Source organism: Nannospalax galili, unplaced genomic scaffold (assembly GCF_000622305.1).
Source record: "Nannospalax galili isolate Female #2095 unplaced genomic scaffold, S.galili_v1.0 scaffold582, whole genome shotgun sequence".
Taxonomy (NCBI): domain Eukaryota; kingdom Metazoa; phylum Chordata; class Mammalia; order Rodentia; family Spalacidae; genus Nannospalax; species Nannospalax galili.
In genome coordinates, this window is record NW_008349130.1 from 2,093,780 (window position 1) to 2,111,713 (window position 17,934).

Genomic DNA, 17,934 nt, shown 5'->3' on the forward strand with positions numbered 1-17,934 from the left:
ATGGTATAATCTGTGACACCAATTATTTAACTGTTATTTCTTGGGAATTAGGGAATTAAAATAAGATGCCAGTTTGTAAAGATGGAAAGTTGGTTAAAGGTAGTTTACTCCTGCCTTCAGTGGCCATTGTCTGAAGTTACTTAGGGATACCACCCTTGAACCTAAGTTTTGTTCTATGTCAGTTGATAATGATGTAAATGTATTTTTGAATATTCAAAGACCCTTTCACTTAGGTAAAATGTTCCCAAGCACTGAGCACAAAAATCATAAATTTCATATGGCATTCCTAAGGGAATTTTTTCATCAGTCAAAAAAATTACTTTGTGTTTACTAATAAATTTTTTGTAAATAAGAGTTAGGAATATAGCTCAGTGATAGATTGCTTGCCTAAGGTCCTGTGTTTCATTCCTAAACCACAAACAAAACAAAATAAAAGACAGGTTACTCTGTGTGTGTGTGTGTGTGTGTGTGTGTGTGTGTGTGTGTGTACTAAGATATTATAGTTTAATTGCTTTCAAACTACTTTTTTTTTTTGGAGTGAAAGACTCAGTGTTAAAGGTTTGTTTCCAGGTGTCATCAGGATTTCTTACCCATATAATCAGATGGTTTTGATCACAGTCCTATCTTTTAGTGACTTTGTGCTATGTGTTCACTTGACATTTTGGAAATACAATGACATTAGATTTTACTAAAAACTTGAGGAGTTTACTCCAGAGAATGACAAATGTACAGGCATTGTGCCATGGGTAAAGGAGGTGGGATTCTGGTTCTTGTGTCTTCCAGACATTTTCTCTGGTTTCTTTCATGTGAACAGCCCAAAGTAATACAGCCCAGAACTGCTAAAAGGTGGCAAAAAAAAAGGAACATGTCCACTACTGTGGTCCAACCATCTTGATGGCCTGACTTATTTGTCTGTAGCATAAACCTTGTAGTGGGGTAATAGTTACAGATGGTATTTCTACTGAAGCAAGCAGGCCAGACAAGGCTTTCAGAGAAACTTTGGTGGTTTAAGCTCTCAAATCACAGGGGCAGAATGCTAATTTTATGGTAGTGCTATTTAGATGTTCCACCACAAAGTTTATGTTGTGAGGAAGGTTTAAGTAGGGTCCTTCTAACATAGCATATATGCTTTAAAAAATTTTATATCCTTTAAAATAATTAAGGGTTCACAAGAAACTATAGAAATAGTTCTTAAAGGGGCTGAGAAATGGCTCAGTGTGAAGAACACTGGCTGCTCTTCCAGAGGACCCAGTTCATGTCTCCTACAACCATCTGTAACTCCAGTTCTAGGGGATCTGATAGCTTCTTCTGACCTCTACAGGCACTGCACGACAGAGGCACACTTTTTCACATTTAGGCAAAGCACTCACACACAATCAATCAATCAATCAATCAATCAATCAATCAATAAATAAATAAATAAATAATAAAATTTTCGGAACTAATAGTACATAGTTTCATGTAATGTTTGCCCAGCTTACACTGATGACTTTTAAAGATATTTGCACCTGTACCTCTTGACCTGCTGCATGCTAAATGAAGATGATCTGGGAGTAAAAACGCAGCTCACATGTGAAGGTGGCTCTGGTTAAATCAAGGATCATTTAATAAAGTCAGAATATTATTTGTGTAAACCCATACAGCAATCCATGATTAAACATTTAAACATTAAACATTAAATCCATGTGCTAAACATTTGCTAATTCTTACCATTACTATTCTGAAAATCAGATTTTTTAAATTTAAATTTCAATTTAATTATTAAATAATGAGAGACTAAAACTGAGAAATAGATATACGAATGAATGCCCTGTGAGGTATGTTTTCTGTTAACAACCTTGTTGTGTTTAAGAATGTTAAGGGTGATTCTGAATTCCAGGACCCAAAGATTGCTTTTATTTTCTATGTAGGTTCGAAAACATGTAAATGATCTCTATGAAGACTTACGGGATGGGCACAACTTAATCTCCCTTTTAGAGGTTCTTTCTGGAGATACCTTGGTAAGTTTTAAGTTTCCTAATTTATTTTGATGATCCTGTACACATAGGACCAAGGTGTTTTCTTCAGAAAAAGAGTTTTAGTTAGATGCTCAAACATTCTCAGGCGTTACGTAATGTGAATGTGAGTGACTGAAGATTTCTTTGCTTATATAGCAAGTTCTATAATTAAAATACTATTTACTTCCTTGCTTTTTTTACCTTTGGGATTTTTCTCTCTCTCTTTTTTTTTTTTTTTGCTTAAAACTCTCTCTCTTTTTTTTTTTTTTGCTTAAAAGAAGTTGGATGCATCATATAACCACACATTAAAAGACAAATAGCAAGGAAATCAGCATCGCTTCCTGAAAAGCGGTCTAACCCCCTCCACAGGTGTCATTTCCCTCTGTGTGAGCATATTTCCTTCTTGGTTACCTGTTTTCCCTCATGTTCCGTTCATGCTCTTCTTTCATTTCCGGTCTGTCTTGTGTCCTTGCTGTCCTGTCTTCTGTCTGTTATGTTCATTAGCCAAGGGAGCGAGATTTTTTGAAGACCTTACGGTTGGTGAGTGCAACAGCAGCATGCGAGTGTGAGCAGCATGAGGATGTGGAGGATGAGGACAAGGGGGTAGGTGTCGCCCCCCCTAACTCACTAACCTGCTGGCCAGTGTGCACAGTGCTAACTCATAGACTGGTAACTCATGGTTCTGGCCCCTCTAGAGAAAAAATGGAAAGACCCAAGCCAGAGTGAGGTGGATGTGTGTGTTCAAGAAAAGCTGACACAGGAAATATTTTCTCTTTATTTATCTTCAGAGCTAAAATGATGGGCATATTTATACATTCCTGTGCCCTCTGTGGTAATGACACGTTTGCTTAAATTATGTTATGCCATCTTTGAATCTTACATATGCTATATATAAATTTGGAGCTCATAACTAGTATACTAATTTATGAAAATTCACTCCATTCTGGAATTGGAATTCAAACATGACAACTATTGCTTTTTTTGCAAAGGACTTACAGAATTTTTATTTACTATTCAAGTTTCCTTTAACTCATACCGATTGGCAGTAGATAGATATTCTTTACCTGTTGATATGGCTTATGGTATTTAGAATGGAGGAAAATTTTAAATCCAATAGAATTCACAGAGTGCTTCAATTGACACTTAGTTGACGCCAGTCACCCACCTTTGCATGACTGATGAGTTTCTTATGTCAGCTGCATCCCAGGTGCCTCCTCATTTCTTTGGAAATTGTGCTTTTGTAGGATCCAGTGAGTGAATTTACCAATATCTTTCCTAATTATTATACAGAAGTTACTTTTCCCTTCTGTGGTCTACTTTCTTTCATTGTGGCCCCTGGGCGTCAACAGCCTACTCACATTTAAGAGGCTGCAGTGTCAGTTTTCTTTTGTCTTTTTTCTTTTGGAATATTCCATGGGGTAATTTCAGCCCCATTCTTTGTGTTTTTCTTAGGCATTTCTCAGCTGTTTTCTTTTTTCATTCTACTAAGTTGTACCATTTCTTACAGGAGATGGCATTAAGGAAAGGAACTGTGGTTTGTTACTTTTCCTGAGACTGAGAATCGCATCAGTCCTTATCCACAGACAGTACAAAGTGTAGAGTCCTTTCTGCCTAGTATAAAGCCCAATTTTTTGCAAAAGGTGAAATAAAGAGGAAATGTATTATGTAGTGTTAATTTCTTTCTCTCTTCCTCTGTCATGGCTAAGTAAACCTCTGTCTTTCTCCTTGGTGTTTTTTTTTTTTTTTTTTTTTTTTTTTCATACAAATCATACATACAATTAGAAAAATACCTCAGTCTAATAGTGAATATTTAGAAGGTAAAATGAAGAATTATGGCTAATTATTTTTGTACATCCATAGCTAAATACCTGTTGACCAGAATTGTTCTGTTAGTCAATACAATAAAAGTCTTGCATGATCTATGGTTTTCTGTTTGTTTCAATAAAACATTTGGAATAAAACAAATGTTTGAAATGTATTCAGAAAAATTCCCTAGTAATTTAAACTCAGTCCTAGATAATACAGAGAAATTTAAAACTTAAGTATATGTATGGGCTTACCTTGAAAATAGTTTAAAAATATTAAGATGAGCAGTCTGTTTAAATTAGCATGATCAGTGGTGTCATAAACTATAGTGTTTTTATACCTGCATTTCTCTACCCTTAGCCCAGAGAAAAAGGTCGGATGCGCTTTCACAGACTGCAGAATGTACAAATTGCACTTGACTATTTGAAAAGACGCCAGGTATGATGCTTTTACACTCTACCTTCATAAATGTAAGTGATTAAATAAATGCACATAGAAATATGTCACAGAATGAAAAGGATAAATTTGACTCTGAACTAAAATAATTACCATGCACTATGGTGAGGCAAATATTTAATAATGTTTTCAAACATTTGTTCCCAAGAAAAGGAAGTTAATATTAAGTGCAAACTCAGAGGAGTGAAAAGTGACTATGTTTCCTTTTGAATAAGAAAAACTGATCTTCCTGTATGGAATCGGAATGAATTTGCCTAACCAATTAGAGGCATTTTAGTAGGAACAGAATAGTTGGGATGCCTATGCATGGGTCCTGGTGGAGCAGAAGCAACACTTTAGTTTTTAATACTTATAAACAAAAATATTTTCATATTGTACATCATAGTTTCTAAGACACTGTAAGCAGTTTTTGTACTTAATAGTGATACCACAATATTTTATTTTGTTTTTTAGTCTGTTTTATGCTATCACAGGATAACTAATACTGTATAAGTCATAAAGAACAGAAACATTCCTTTCAGCTCTGGAGGCTAGAAGTTCAAGATCTAGCACAGTATGTGCTGAGGGTCAGTGTTCTCACATAGCAGAAGTAACAAGGAACAGAAGGGTGAACACTGCCTCCCTGACTTGACCCCTTAAATAAGGAAATACTGTGTTCAACATAGTGTCATATACTTCTTGGTATTTAAATCATCATGCTTAATTCTTTTATATAGGAAATAAATATTAGCAATCACCATACATTTATTTACCTGAATATAGAGTTAGCAGTTGATAAGGTTTGATTTTGAGTATTACATTACTCTTTAATATTTGAGCGGCTTCTAAATGCTCAGTGACTTAATATTTATGATAGAAAATATTGCTGATTGAAAAATTCTTTGTGATAGATGTATGGGTTAATTTTTAAAAAATATTTATTATTATTATTTTTATGTGTATGAGTTATTGCCTGCATGTGTGTAAGTGCACCTGTGCTGTGCAATGTTTGCAGAGGTCAGAAGAAGGTATCAGATTCCTTGGAACTGGAGTTACGGATGGTTGTTAGCCACCATGTGGGTGCCCGGGAATCGAACCCAGGCCCTTTGTAAGAACAGTCAGTGCTCTGAACTGTTGAATCATCTTTCCAGCCCCTTGTTAAAATTGTTTTATGGTTCAGAATAGTTTTCTGCTTAATTTTAAAGGGAAAATACAGGTTTCGAAAGGCAAAATTATTTCTGATAACACAATTATATCTAATAATGTCACAAATATTTAGGCTTCTTACTTGAGTTTCATTTTTGACAAGTGGGTGCTTTCTGTAATTGCTATAGATAATATCCAATTTTTATCCAGTAATATCCAGTTTTGCTTTGCGATCATCCTGAAATTTTCTGTCTAAGACTATTGAACATAAAGATAAAACAGCATATTGGTGATCTTTGTGTTCTTTACATTTCTTAAATTTTCTGTTGTAGATAAATAGAATTGTGTACTAGTTTATAAGAAACTGTTTTATCTCTTTATATAAAACAGGTGAAATTAGTGAATATTAGAAATGATGACATAACAGATGGGAATCCTAAATTGACTTTAGGGTTAATATGGACAATAATTTTGCACTTTCAGGTAAGTCCAATTTTTTCATTGCCATTTTAAGTCTCTTATGGGTAATTTTCAGGTAGTTGATATGAAGGGTGTTGTATATCCTCTTACTGAGTATATTTCAGGCTTCTTTATTAAACAGTATGTCTGTTTTTGTTCCTAGTAGCATTTTGTTTGTGAGTCTGGTATCTTATTTCCTATTCTCCACAAGCTTGTATATTTAGTTTTACAGAAATTATCTTTTAAAAAGACATTCTCTTGAAATCTTAGAGTTTGGAGATGGAGATTTCATCTTCTTAAATGCATACATGTTTCTTTCGTGTTTTGGACAGTATTACTTGTAGATATGAAAGGACTGTCTAATTGAATCCTTATTAGGAATGTCATCCATATTGTAAATAAACTGATTTCCCTTTGATAGACACTAGGTGGCAGTAGATCCATCCTGGCGCTATCTGACTTAGAAAAAAGTACTGTGTAGAGAGAGCTGTGCTTTATCTAGATTTGAGGATGGTGATGCATCTTGACAAAAATCCTCTGTATTTGATTTAAAGTGACTCCCTTTGTAACTTGTTTTACTTTGCTAACTGCTGGTATTCTCCCAAAACTTTACCAGTCCTTGTGATTGAGTATCATGCAGTTAAATCTTAAAGGAAGACAAGCAGCTTGCCAGCTTCAGAAAGGAGTTGGGGTTATTAATTAATCTTAAAGAAAAAAAGTGGCAAACATTTGTTGAGTAATAGTGGAAGATAAATTATTTCATTTGAGAACAGGCTAGATCTAAAGCTATCCTGCATAGTAGGTAAAGGATCTTGCTGCCAAACCCAATGACCCGAATTCAGTCCCCAGAGCTCACATGGTAGAAGGAGAGAACAGACTCCTGCAAGTTGTCCTCTGCCCTCCACTAGTATGCATGTCCCCTCACTACATAGACTTCTTAAAAATCTATCAATTCTATATAAAATAGGTGGAAGTGAACTGGTCATGGGGGATAAGTCAAGAAATGGAAGTGATTTCAGAGTGGAGGGATACAGGCCAGGTCTCAGGTAGGGATGGAAAACTGAAGCAAGAGATGACATTCTGAAAAACAAAGGAAGGAACTCGACCACAGGGCTAGAGGATAGGGCAGAGGACTTCGTTAAAGATGATTAAACATCGTGAGATCTGGAGGAAAACTGACCTTCTGGATGGGTTTGAAGGGTTGGTAGTTTGCTCTGTACAGAGCAGACCTGAGAAGTCAAAGGTACAGGGAGTTATCAGCATATAAGTGGTTATTCATCTGTTAGAGAGAAAGGCTTTTCAGAGGACCTAGGAGAAACATAGGCATGGAGAGGAATGGAGAGGTAATGATCCTGGGAGGCTCATGATGGCAGGCGCAGGACATGGTCCTGCTGAGGAAACAGAAGAAGAACATTCCGAGATGGATAAAGCAACAGGAAAATGAGTTGTTGAAACCAAGGGAAGAAAAATTGGAGGACAAAAAGATGATGAACAGTCTGAAATGCCACTAGAAACCAAGAGAAGATTCCCTCAGGGTGCACGCTGAGACCTTGGTGACACAGTCCCAGACTGCTTGTAGTAGAGTCAAGAAAACAGATGGGAACGTAGGTTAAAGAAGCAGCATGTTTAGAATCCACATTTGAGGGAACCGAAAGCAAGGTCGTTTAGGGAGAATTACACGTGAAACCAGGCACAGTGGCTCGTGCCTATAATCCCAGCACTCGGGAAACAAGCAAGAGGATTGAGAGTTTGAATATAGCTGTTTAGGTAAAATGTAAGTTCTCATTTAAATGAAGTAACTTTTCTTAGTGCTGTGATAATTGAAGATCGGAACTCTTTCTGGTTATACCCAGTTACAAAGGAATTTATAAGGGTGAATACCCTCACTGAGAGGGACCCCTCCTTTTATTTCCTCTAGACGTTACATAAATAAAGGCAATAATTTCAGAAAAACAGTTTCCATATGTTTTTAAATATTGGTTTTGAGCATCACGATTTGAATCTGTTTTTCAATCAGTCATCCTGGAGGCAGGTTTCACCACCCTGGTAGTTAGCTGTCATTAGTCACCTTATGCTAGATTTTAATGACGTATGTTGTACTGTCTGCTAGGGTAGTGTTCCTAAATTAACTGTAATCAGTGGTGATGACTGCCATTGCTAATATAAATAAAAATAGAAATGTATAAAGAAAAGTACAGGAGAATTGCAATGGAGTTGGTAGCTATTATATTTACTTTTCTGTTGCTGTGATAAAACACCATGACCAAGTCAACTCACAGAAGGAAGAGTTTATTGGGCTAGAGGGATAAGGGTCCATTGTGGTGGGGCAATCATGGCAGGAGTCAGCAAGAGGCAGTTGGAACAGGAAAGTGAGCTCTGACATATTCAAGCAGGCTCAGGAAGAAGAAAGAGAGACTGAAAATGGGATGAGGCCATATACTCTCAAAGCCCCCAGTGACGTGCTTCCTCCAGCATGACCACACCTCCTAAATGTTTAATTCCATGACCCTCCCCAAACAGTGCCAACAACTAGGGACCAAGTGTTCAAATACTTGGAGCCTACAGGGACACCTCATTCAAACCATCACAGCAGGACATTGGAGAATAAAGCTGCAAGATGTGCCAGTTACCAGGCAGATGCAAAAGCTGAACTGTTTCTGGAAGGGAGCAGTGTATGTGGCCTTAACATGGACAGTTGCTTAGTTTGGCAGGGCCAGAGGGAAGGATGGAGGGAATGTCAGTCACGGGTTGCTTTTCCAGTGTCAGTACAAATATCAGCCATTCTACCTTTAAGTGGTGTCACATTGCCTTTAAGACATTGAAAAATTAACAGCAAACAAACAAACCCAAGACTAGTTTTTCTAGCCTTCAACTGGGATGTGCCACTCAAGATGTTTTTTTTAAAAAAATGGTTAAGAATAACCTTACAATGCAGATTTGTGACTGATGAGCGTCTGCCATATCAATGTTAACTATTTAATTGGATATTCTTACTTGACAAAATGTAATGGGTTTCATCTTGGATTAGTCTGAAGACAGCCTTGAGAAAGGCAGTCACCAATTCCTCTTTCCCATGGCCAGTGATTTCCTGTGTCATTCTATTTCATGTCACTGATTTCCTTTGTACCATGTCTGTGACTCATAGTTAGAAATATGTGCACCTTAGATAATCAGGTTCCATACTGATTTCTTACTTTTCCAGCCTGGCCCTACTAAAACTGTAATATTTAACTAGATACAATTACAGAGGTCACACATAAAGTTTAACTGCCTAATTTATGTGTTAGAATATGCAGGTATTTCTATTGGCTAAGTCATGCCACTTATTTAATTGCTTATAGCTATAACTTAGAAACTTGCCATTTCAACAATATTCCAAACCATTTAAAAAGCCTGGCCTTAGAGCAAATTAAAGTGTTTTTGGCATCCAGTGCTTATCTCCTCTTAATCCAATTGTTGAACCATATATTTTAAATGCCTGTTATTCTGCATTAAAGTCTTACACCATTTAGAGATTTTTACGCTTTTTATTTATTTGTGTGCAAACCCTAAAATGAGTTGGTGTTGAAGAAAAGTTATGTAGGAGAGGCTGTCAGAACTTGGAAAGGTACTTTGAGACTGCATTTGAAAGGCACTTTGCTAAGTCTCCTGACTCTTATTTACTTTCAGTTTGCTTAAGTTTCAAAGGTTAACGCAAACCTTGGTAGTGCATCTGCATTTCAGAACACTGAGTGTTAATGTGAGGGTCATAAGCTCCTGTAGCGAAGCTCAGGGTTTGCCTTGAAAGCTCATCAGTGCTGTGATTTGACAGCGAGCAATAATGTTTGTCTAAGAGGACTGGTGGCCAGAAATAAGCCACAGTGTCTAATGAGACACAGAGCCCGGCTGGCGAGGAGCCACGGCATTTCTTGTGTGTGCTTTTCTCATAAGCAACATGGCCTCAGGCTGAAAAGGATGGTCACAGCGTCTGTTACGAATTAGAGGTCAGAGTGGAATCTTCGGACTTCATGGAGGCAGCCTGGGTAAGCCCCGGAGTTGGAAATGAGTGAGTTTGTTAAACTGTGATTGCCTATAGATCAAATGGGGAATGTGTGTGGCTGTGTAAGAGCTGAGAAAGACGAACAGTACATAGATCCTGCCAAAACTCCTCTGAGCCCTGAAAAATATCCTCCCGGAAGAAAGTATTTCAGAAGAAAACCGATTCAGAAAATAGTAGGTGATGCAGAGCTGGCAGAGCAGTGCAGTGAAAATGAAGTCAAGAAGAGTGGCTTTCAGCTCGCAAGAGGACAGCCTGTTTTATCCAGAGGGCTGGTGCAGGAAGACCCTGCTGCTCCAGGACCCGTGCTGGAAGAAGATGTGCAGCGAGAGAAGACAGAAGCTGTAGTGGACCGTGTCAAACTGAAACTTCGGCCTAATGCCGGGAACAGCTGCTTTTACCAACTGCCCGGTCCCTCTGCTAGGAGCAGTGACTCAGAAGTACAAGGTAGTGCCCTGGATGAAAAGACCTCAGAAAAAGACAACACTCCATATTGCACAAAGAAGAACCATTTAGATGTTATCAACACAAAAGAAATAACATTCCAGAGAAAAACTGATGCTTTTTCTTTCCGAAAGGCAGCCAGCTTAAGTTCCGTCCACCATGTTACAGAGAAATCACTTGAAAACAGTGTGCTTGCTAAGAACCTGTCAAAAAGTTATAGCAGTGTTCAAGAAAGGGACCCCTCTGAGGGAGTTTGCCCTTGTACACCAAACCATCTTCAATTTGCAAAAAGGAGACACCATTCTGTCTATGCTAATGTGTCCTCTGATTCCAAGGACACTCATGGTAATGAGGTAAGTGAAATGTAGTTTAGAGTAATAAATTCCCCACTGCTCACATCAGATGAGGTATTAAAATTTATCTTTTTATTATCCTTTATCTTTTTTACGTGAAAGCTATAGAGTTCTTGGTATGTTGGGGCCACAGTCTTAGATTTGATTACTTACAGCTTTATTTTGTGTGTCATCCCCATCCCTTATTCACACTATAATTTTACTACCCTGTACATTTTGTTGTTGGATAACACAGAAAAGCACAGGTTTAAGAGAAAGGTTAATTTAAAAATTTCTCTAATTCATGTGTCTTTGATTTTTCTTAAGGAATAGTTTTCAGAAACTTAGGTATGTGGTAGGTAAAAGTTAAATGAGGAAACAGGACAGTTAAATATTTCAGGATATGTAGCATAGAGGAACGTCAAAGAAATAGTAAATGTTCAAGATGATAAATATGCCAGTTACACCAACCTGATCTTTGCAAATTGTACATCTATGTTAATATGCCACACTGTAGCCCATAAGTAGATGTACTTACTCTTTGTCAATTATAAATATAAAAAATTATTTAAAAAAGAAAGTAGTCATGCTAGGACGCTGTATGGGCACAGTACAGTCCCTAATCAGACTGACTCGCTCTTCTAGAAGCCTGAAAGGACAAATTCCAGTTCTTTATCAGTTTTCATGCACAAAACATCCACATAATTCCTTTCAAATCGGGTGGACGCACTGATCAAATTGCCCCAATCTGTTCTATCCCTGTGTTATGTGAGTTATTTCGTGGCCCCAGTTTGACATCAGAACTTGTTAGGACAGTCCATCATTGGTGCCGGAATGTGACCCAGGCTACCAGGAAGTTGAGATCTTTTTTCTAACATTAATATTTAGCTTTGGACAAATTTCTTGTCTTTAAAATGTAATTAGGTCGGTATAATTCACTTGCCTGGGAAGCACATTACTTAAATGACTAATACATGTTTTTAGTTCATAGTTCATGATTTTTTTCTTTAAGCTTTTCTGAACTTTGTCTTTTAACCTAAAACAGTCTGGGCGTAAGTGGCATCCATGATGTTTCACTTCATGGGAGGGACATAGTGCCTTTGGTGTAAGTCACTTGCACAGTGATAGAAAGAGATTTTTTTAGGGTTGGTGTGCAGTCCTCATTGGCATTAGTGGCTGAGTTCCTGGTGTTCTTGCTTGTGAACCTCATACACCTTGCCAATGCTTTGCTTCCGTTCTGTTTATATTTTACAGTGGTTGTATTTTAAAGAGAAAGCATCCTCCCAGTGACTTTATCTGTGTAGGTCTGGCATGAAGTCCAATGCAAAAGAAAACAAGTCGGCTGCCCCATGCTTATGAATGTAGCACTTGGTTTAGCTTCTTAGCTTCTCCCTATAATTTGGATTCAAGTAGGGTATACATTTTTTCATCATTGGAAGTCATTAAAACCTGTTTGTTAAGTGTTTTTGGTATTATCCTCATGCCAAGGATTTTAAAAATTATATATAATATATTATTTATAATACTTATAAAGTGTTTGCTATATAAGGGTTTTTGATATTATATAAGCTGCTTTTGATATTATCCTCAGGCCAAGGATCTTGTGTTTTCTTTTTTGTATCCAGTGAATTTTTTCAGGCTTCAGTGGAAGATACATGTGAAAATAAGTCATAAACCTGCCAATTGGATTTAAATAATCGTGATCTAGTAGCACGTCACTAAGCCTGGCATCTTCTAGGTCAACATGGAATGCAGTCATCATTGTTTTATCTCAGTACCTTGACATTTCACCTCCCTCAGTCTGGATAAAGACTATTTTGTGGCGAAGAGTCCTAATCAGCAGCTTGGCTGTTGCTCTTCGGGCATTCTTCTGTTTCCTTGTAGATGTTTGGTCTCCTCAGTTTGCTTGAATATCTTTGATTAGAACTATCTGCAGAGCTCTTATCTAACAATGACTGGATTCTTCTTTTACCACTGGATAATTAGATGCAGTTGACAAATCCCAGCCCTTCAGATGCCGTTTCTTTCCAGAAATGGCTTGTTAGCTGTAGTCACATTATTTGCCTGTCTCCAGTTATTTTTCGTATCTGTCTTATTTGGTCCATTATTGCTCATAGTTGCATGAAGGGTTCTTCTTGAGGGCATTTGAGGTAACTTCTAAGTAGAATAGGGCACAGTTCTTTAAGCTTGTCTTAACCTGACTTGAACTCCCCTGGTCTTGTGACATCCATCATTCTCAGTACAGATGACCAGCCTACCTCCCCATTAAATCTTTGCAGTAATATGCTAAGGGGCTCTGTTAGCCACTTAGAAGGCAGTCAGCCAGCCCTTCCATCCATGCCTATGTCTCATAAGTACATAACATTTATTAGGACAAGTAGGTGAGATCACTCCAACAATTGTATGAAATAGGCAAAACAGGTAGTTCTTACTGAAGAAATGAAAACTCCTGGTAGCTAACTCTGTCCTAAGGTGGTACAGTAATTGGTATTAGCTGAGTTAGACAATGGTACAATATCTATCCATTTCATTGTTGAAGAAGTTCTGAATGAGCATGGTTTTAGTACTATAGTCCTAATTACTTATGAGACTGAGGCAGGAGGTTTGCTGGAGCCCAGGAGTTCTGGGAAGTAGTGCTTTATGCTTGGTCAGGTGTGTGAACTGCTTGACATGAGGTGGAATAAGCCAACCCAGTTCAGAAATGGAGGTGAGCAGAACTCAGGCTTATCAGTGGTGGAATTGTGTCTGTGAGTAGCCACTGCATTCCAGCCTGGGCAGCATAGCGACATCCCATTTCTTTAAATTAAAACCAAATAAAAGCAAAACAAAATTGCTAGAAGAGATCAGAGGAAGGACAGATGCTTAGGGATCATCTGTGAAGGATGAGAGTTATAAACACAAGTGGAAAATGTAAATCATTTTCAGGGACAGGGAATTATATCAGTGTCAGTACTTTTTAAGGGATTCCCCTGTTGTCCAGGACTCACATGCTTCCTGGACCTTGTAACAAGGCCTCCTACCTTTGCCCTTGAGCTCGTCCCACACAGCATTCTTCTCCTTAATTTGAAATCATATTTTATCCTAGTCTTTTTAGTTAGAGGCCAACAAAAAGTTGACTTCTCTATTTATAGACCATGAATTCTTTAACCTAATCATATGTGAGAGTAATTTGAGAAATTTCAAAAAGTATAGATGCTGGATACCTCTCTCAGTGACTGTAATATAATATATGAGGGTAGAGCTCTACAGGTGGTTGTACTGGTCAGGACAATGAATAGCACTTTCTTTCTCTCTCTTTCTCTTTGTGCATGCGTGCGTGCATGCGTGTGTGTGTGTGTGTGTGTGTGTGTGTGTCCCATGTGTTTATTCCTACACAGAGGCATGCGTGTGTGTGTGTGTTTGTGTCCCATGTGTTTATTCCTACACACAGTTTTGATGAGGCTGCCTTTCTACTGTACATCATCATCCCACTGATAATGATACACAGGAGAACTAGCCAGGTGGGAACTGTTTTTTAAAGCATTTATTTATTCATGTATGCTTGGGACATATGGATGCACTCACACCGTAAGAACACACTATGAAAAGATGACATCAGGTGTTGGAACTAATATTAATGACAGTGCTCAGGCGTGTGGCGACCAAAGGACAAACTTAGTTTTTGTTCCCCAGAAGCTCCGAGACTACCTTGTTTTTTAAGACAGAGTCTCTTCCTGGCCTGGACCTCACTAAATAGGCTAGTCTGGCTAGCCAGTAAGACCCAGAAGTCTGCCTGCTTTCACCTTTCCAACACTGCCATGTCTGGCTTTTAATGTGGGTTTTGAAGATCAAACTTAGGTCTTTATGCTTATATTGCAAACACTTTATGGACTGAGCTGTTTCCCAAGCCCACTATTCATTTTTACAGTAGTGATTCTCAGAGTGTGTCCAGAATCCTTGCAGGAGAATCACCTTGGATACTTACTACAAACATACTTTCCAAGATTTTACTTTTTCAGAATGTGTCTGATGAGGAAAGAAGGGTGCTAGGTAGGCTCCTGCTGACGTGTTTGTTTTTGTTTTTTTTTTAACATACCCTGTTTCTAATCCACATCTGCTCTCTTAGTTACCACCTCATCCTCTTCTCAGCATTCATACAATAAGTCTTAATCATATTTAGAGCCCCTCCTCCATCTGCACCCCCAGTAGCCCCCCCCTAATTTCATGCATTCTGCCATATATGTTAAGGCCTATCCAGTCAAGCATTTGTACCCAGATGTCCCTCAGTGCACGTTCGTCCACTGGAGCCTTGTCAGCCTACCTAGAGTCATTCCCTTAAAAAAGTTCAACTCTCCCTCATCTAGCAGTAATGAGTTACCAGTAGCTTGTTGGCTGAGGTTGGGGGCTGCCTATTTCCCAGTTTTGTGCTGGGTTTTTGTCTTGATTAAGTCAGCATGAGTCTTGTGCATGTTGTCACCATTGCTGCAAGTTCATATGAGCAAGTTCTCAGAGGTCTGAAAGTCTCTGTTTTCTTGTGTACATGTACCAACCAACCTTGACTCTTAAAGTCTTTCCCCCTTCTTCTCCAGAACAGTCCCTGAGCCATGGCTGGGTGAGGTTCAGTATAGGAGTCCTATACAGTCTCATATTCTCTACATTGGCCAGTTGTGGCCTTCTGTGTACATCCCACTCTGTTGTATGAGGAAGTTTCCTTGATGAGAGTTGAGGGATGTATTAGTGTTCTCTCTACCCACCCTGTTCCGCTATGTTCCATGATCCTTAGGAGTAGGGGTTCCATGATAGATGTGTCACTTAGGATTTGTTAAAAATTGTAAATGCATTCATTGATGTTTTTTGGCTAATTCTGGCTCTTTAAATTTTGTAACTAATTTATGAAGGTATAGTTTTAAAGTAATTGTATGGAATTTAGATCCCCATCAGCATTATGATGCTTCTGTCTTTTAAAATAAATAGAAAACTGACAAAAAGCTTAAAATACTTTATTTGCTGTACAAAAAATGGGACTTTTCCACTTGGTTCGCCCCCCCTCCTTTGAGTAAAAGGGGATTTCCTGAAGGTTCATTAGCTTAGCTTCAGCACTTGATTTTTACCAACTGTTTTGAGCTACAGCCCCAGCATAATTTGTACTAACATTTAAATCACATTTGGCTTTCATTTATCCCTTCCCTTTATGTAGGTGGTTTGTAACCAGTTATAATTTTCAAAATGTTTGAGCCATATTTTCACTTAAAAATATTTTGTGGAGCAATTTCACACTTAAAAAACAAAACTTGGAAGCAGACACTAAAAATGTGTTGATTACATTTGTTTTTGCCGAAATAACTAAATCCTTTGTGAAAGATTTGTCTTTATAGGCAAACACCTTAACTTCAAAATATTTGCTTGTGTTGACATATTGAATATGGAACTCATTTTTTGTCTGACGAGCCCATCACATGGTATGAATAAGAGTTTAAGCAATAGTTTACATGCATCTATTTACCCTGGGGTAGATATTGTTCTGAGACCAGTGCTCAAGTCCTCTAGGAGACACTCTTCCACATTTTATGTGAAAAGAAGCTGAGGCCGAGAGGTCCCTGGAAGGGGTGGACAGCATGCCGGTCACCACCCGTCCTCCTTAGCCATGCTGCAGCTTTCCTCTCTGTTAAACTTCTGCTCTGGAGATAGCTGTGCTTAAAACTTCACCGGTTAGCGCAGTAATTTTGTGCTCCTCTTTTTCCTACTACTGCTTTCGTGCTTACCATTAACATCTACAATCTCGTATAGAATGTAATTGCTTTATTCTAACAAAACACCCTAAGGGATTAAATTTTTGTTTATTATTTGGCATTAACTGTCTAAAGGTTAAGGATTTTGTGTTCTGCATGGATGATCGTTTGACTAGGTATCATCTCCACATCCACTGTGCAGTAGTAGTGTGAGGTGGTTCATCAGTTACTAAAAGCTCCTTCTAGAATGTTATAGTCACTGTAGATGTGATAGAATAAAGAGCACATTTGAAATGTAGTAAAATAAAGAATGCACTGACTGAGGTGACATGTGAGCAGACTCACTGCACTGACTGAGGTGACATGTGAGCAGACTCACTGCACTGACTGAGGTGACACGTGAAGTGGACTCACTGCACTAACTGAGGTGACCCAGGAGAAGCGGACTCACTGCACTGACTGAGGTGACACGTGAAGCGGACTCACTGCACTAACTGAGGTGACCCAGGAGAAGCAGACTCATTGCACTGACTGAGGTGACACGTGAGTAGACTCACTGCACTGACTGAGGTGACACAGAAGCAGACTCACTGCACTGACTGAGGTGACACGGGAAGCGGACTCACTGCACTGACTGAGGTGACCCAGGAGAAGCGGACTCACTGCACTGACAGAGGTGACACGTGAGTAGACTCACTGCACTGACTGAGGTGACACAGAAGCGGACTCACTGCACTGACTGAGGTGACACGGGAAGCGGACTCACTGCACTAACTGAGGTGACCCAGGAGAAGCGGACTCACTGCACTGACAGAGGTGACACGTGAGTAGACTCACTGCACTGACTGAGGTGACACAGAAGCGGACTCACTGCACTGACTGAGGTGACACGGGAAGCGGACTCACTGCACTAACTGAGGTGACCCAGGAGAAGCGGACTCACTGCACTGACAGAGGTGACACGTGAGTAGACTCACTGCACTGACTGAGGTGACACAGAAGCGGACTCACTGCACTGACTGAGGTGACACGGGAAGCGGACTCACTGCACTAACTGAGGTGACCCAGGAGAAGCGGACTCACTGCACTGACAGAGGTGACACGTGAGTAGACTCACTGCACTGACTGAGGTGACACAGAAGCGGACTCACTGCACTGACTGAGGTGACACGGGAAGCGGACTCACTGCACTGACTGAGGTGACCCAGGAGAAGCGGACTCACTGCACTGACAGAGGTGACACGTGAGTAGACTCACTGCACTGACTGAGGTGACACAGAAGCGGACTCACTGCACTGACTGAGGTGACACGGGAAGCGGACTCACTGCACTGACTGAGGTGACACAGGAGAAGCGGACTCACTGCACTGACTGAGGTGACACGTGAGCAGACTCACTGCACTGACTGAGGTGACACAGGAGAAGCAGACTCACTGCACTGACTGAGGTGATACGTGAGCAGACTCACTGCACTGACTGAGGTGACACAGAAGCAGACTCACTGCACTGACTGAGGTGATGTGTCTGAGGTGGAGTAGACCCAAGACTGCAAAGTACATCATAACTTTATC

At 39.3% G+C, this 17,934-nt stretch overlaps 1 protein-coding gene across 17 annotated transcripts in view; it reads left to right on the forward strand.

Moving 5' to 3' along the window:
• The window catches only part of Dst (dystonin), a 489,235-nt gene that overhangs the window by 244,503 nt on the left and 226,798 nt on the right, over positions 1 to 17,934 (forward strand). For 16 of the 17 annotated variants that reach the window (XM_029570114.1, XM_029570107.1, XM_029570103.1 and 13 more), the window contains 3 exons: positions 1,911 to 2,000; positions 4,164 to 4,241; positions 5,775 to 5,867. In XM_029570114.1, the coding sequence (XP_029425974.1) occupies positions 1,911 to 2,000; positions 4,164 to 4,241; positions 5,775 to 5,867 (261 nt within the window). Of the gene's footprint in view, positions 1 to 1,910; positions 2,001 to 4,163; positions 4,242 to 5,774; positions 5,868 to 9,841; positions 10,677 to 17,934 lie in introns of those variants that run through there. The other variant, XM_029570108.1, reaches the window with a different exon arrangement.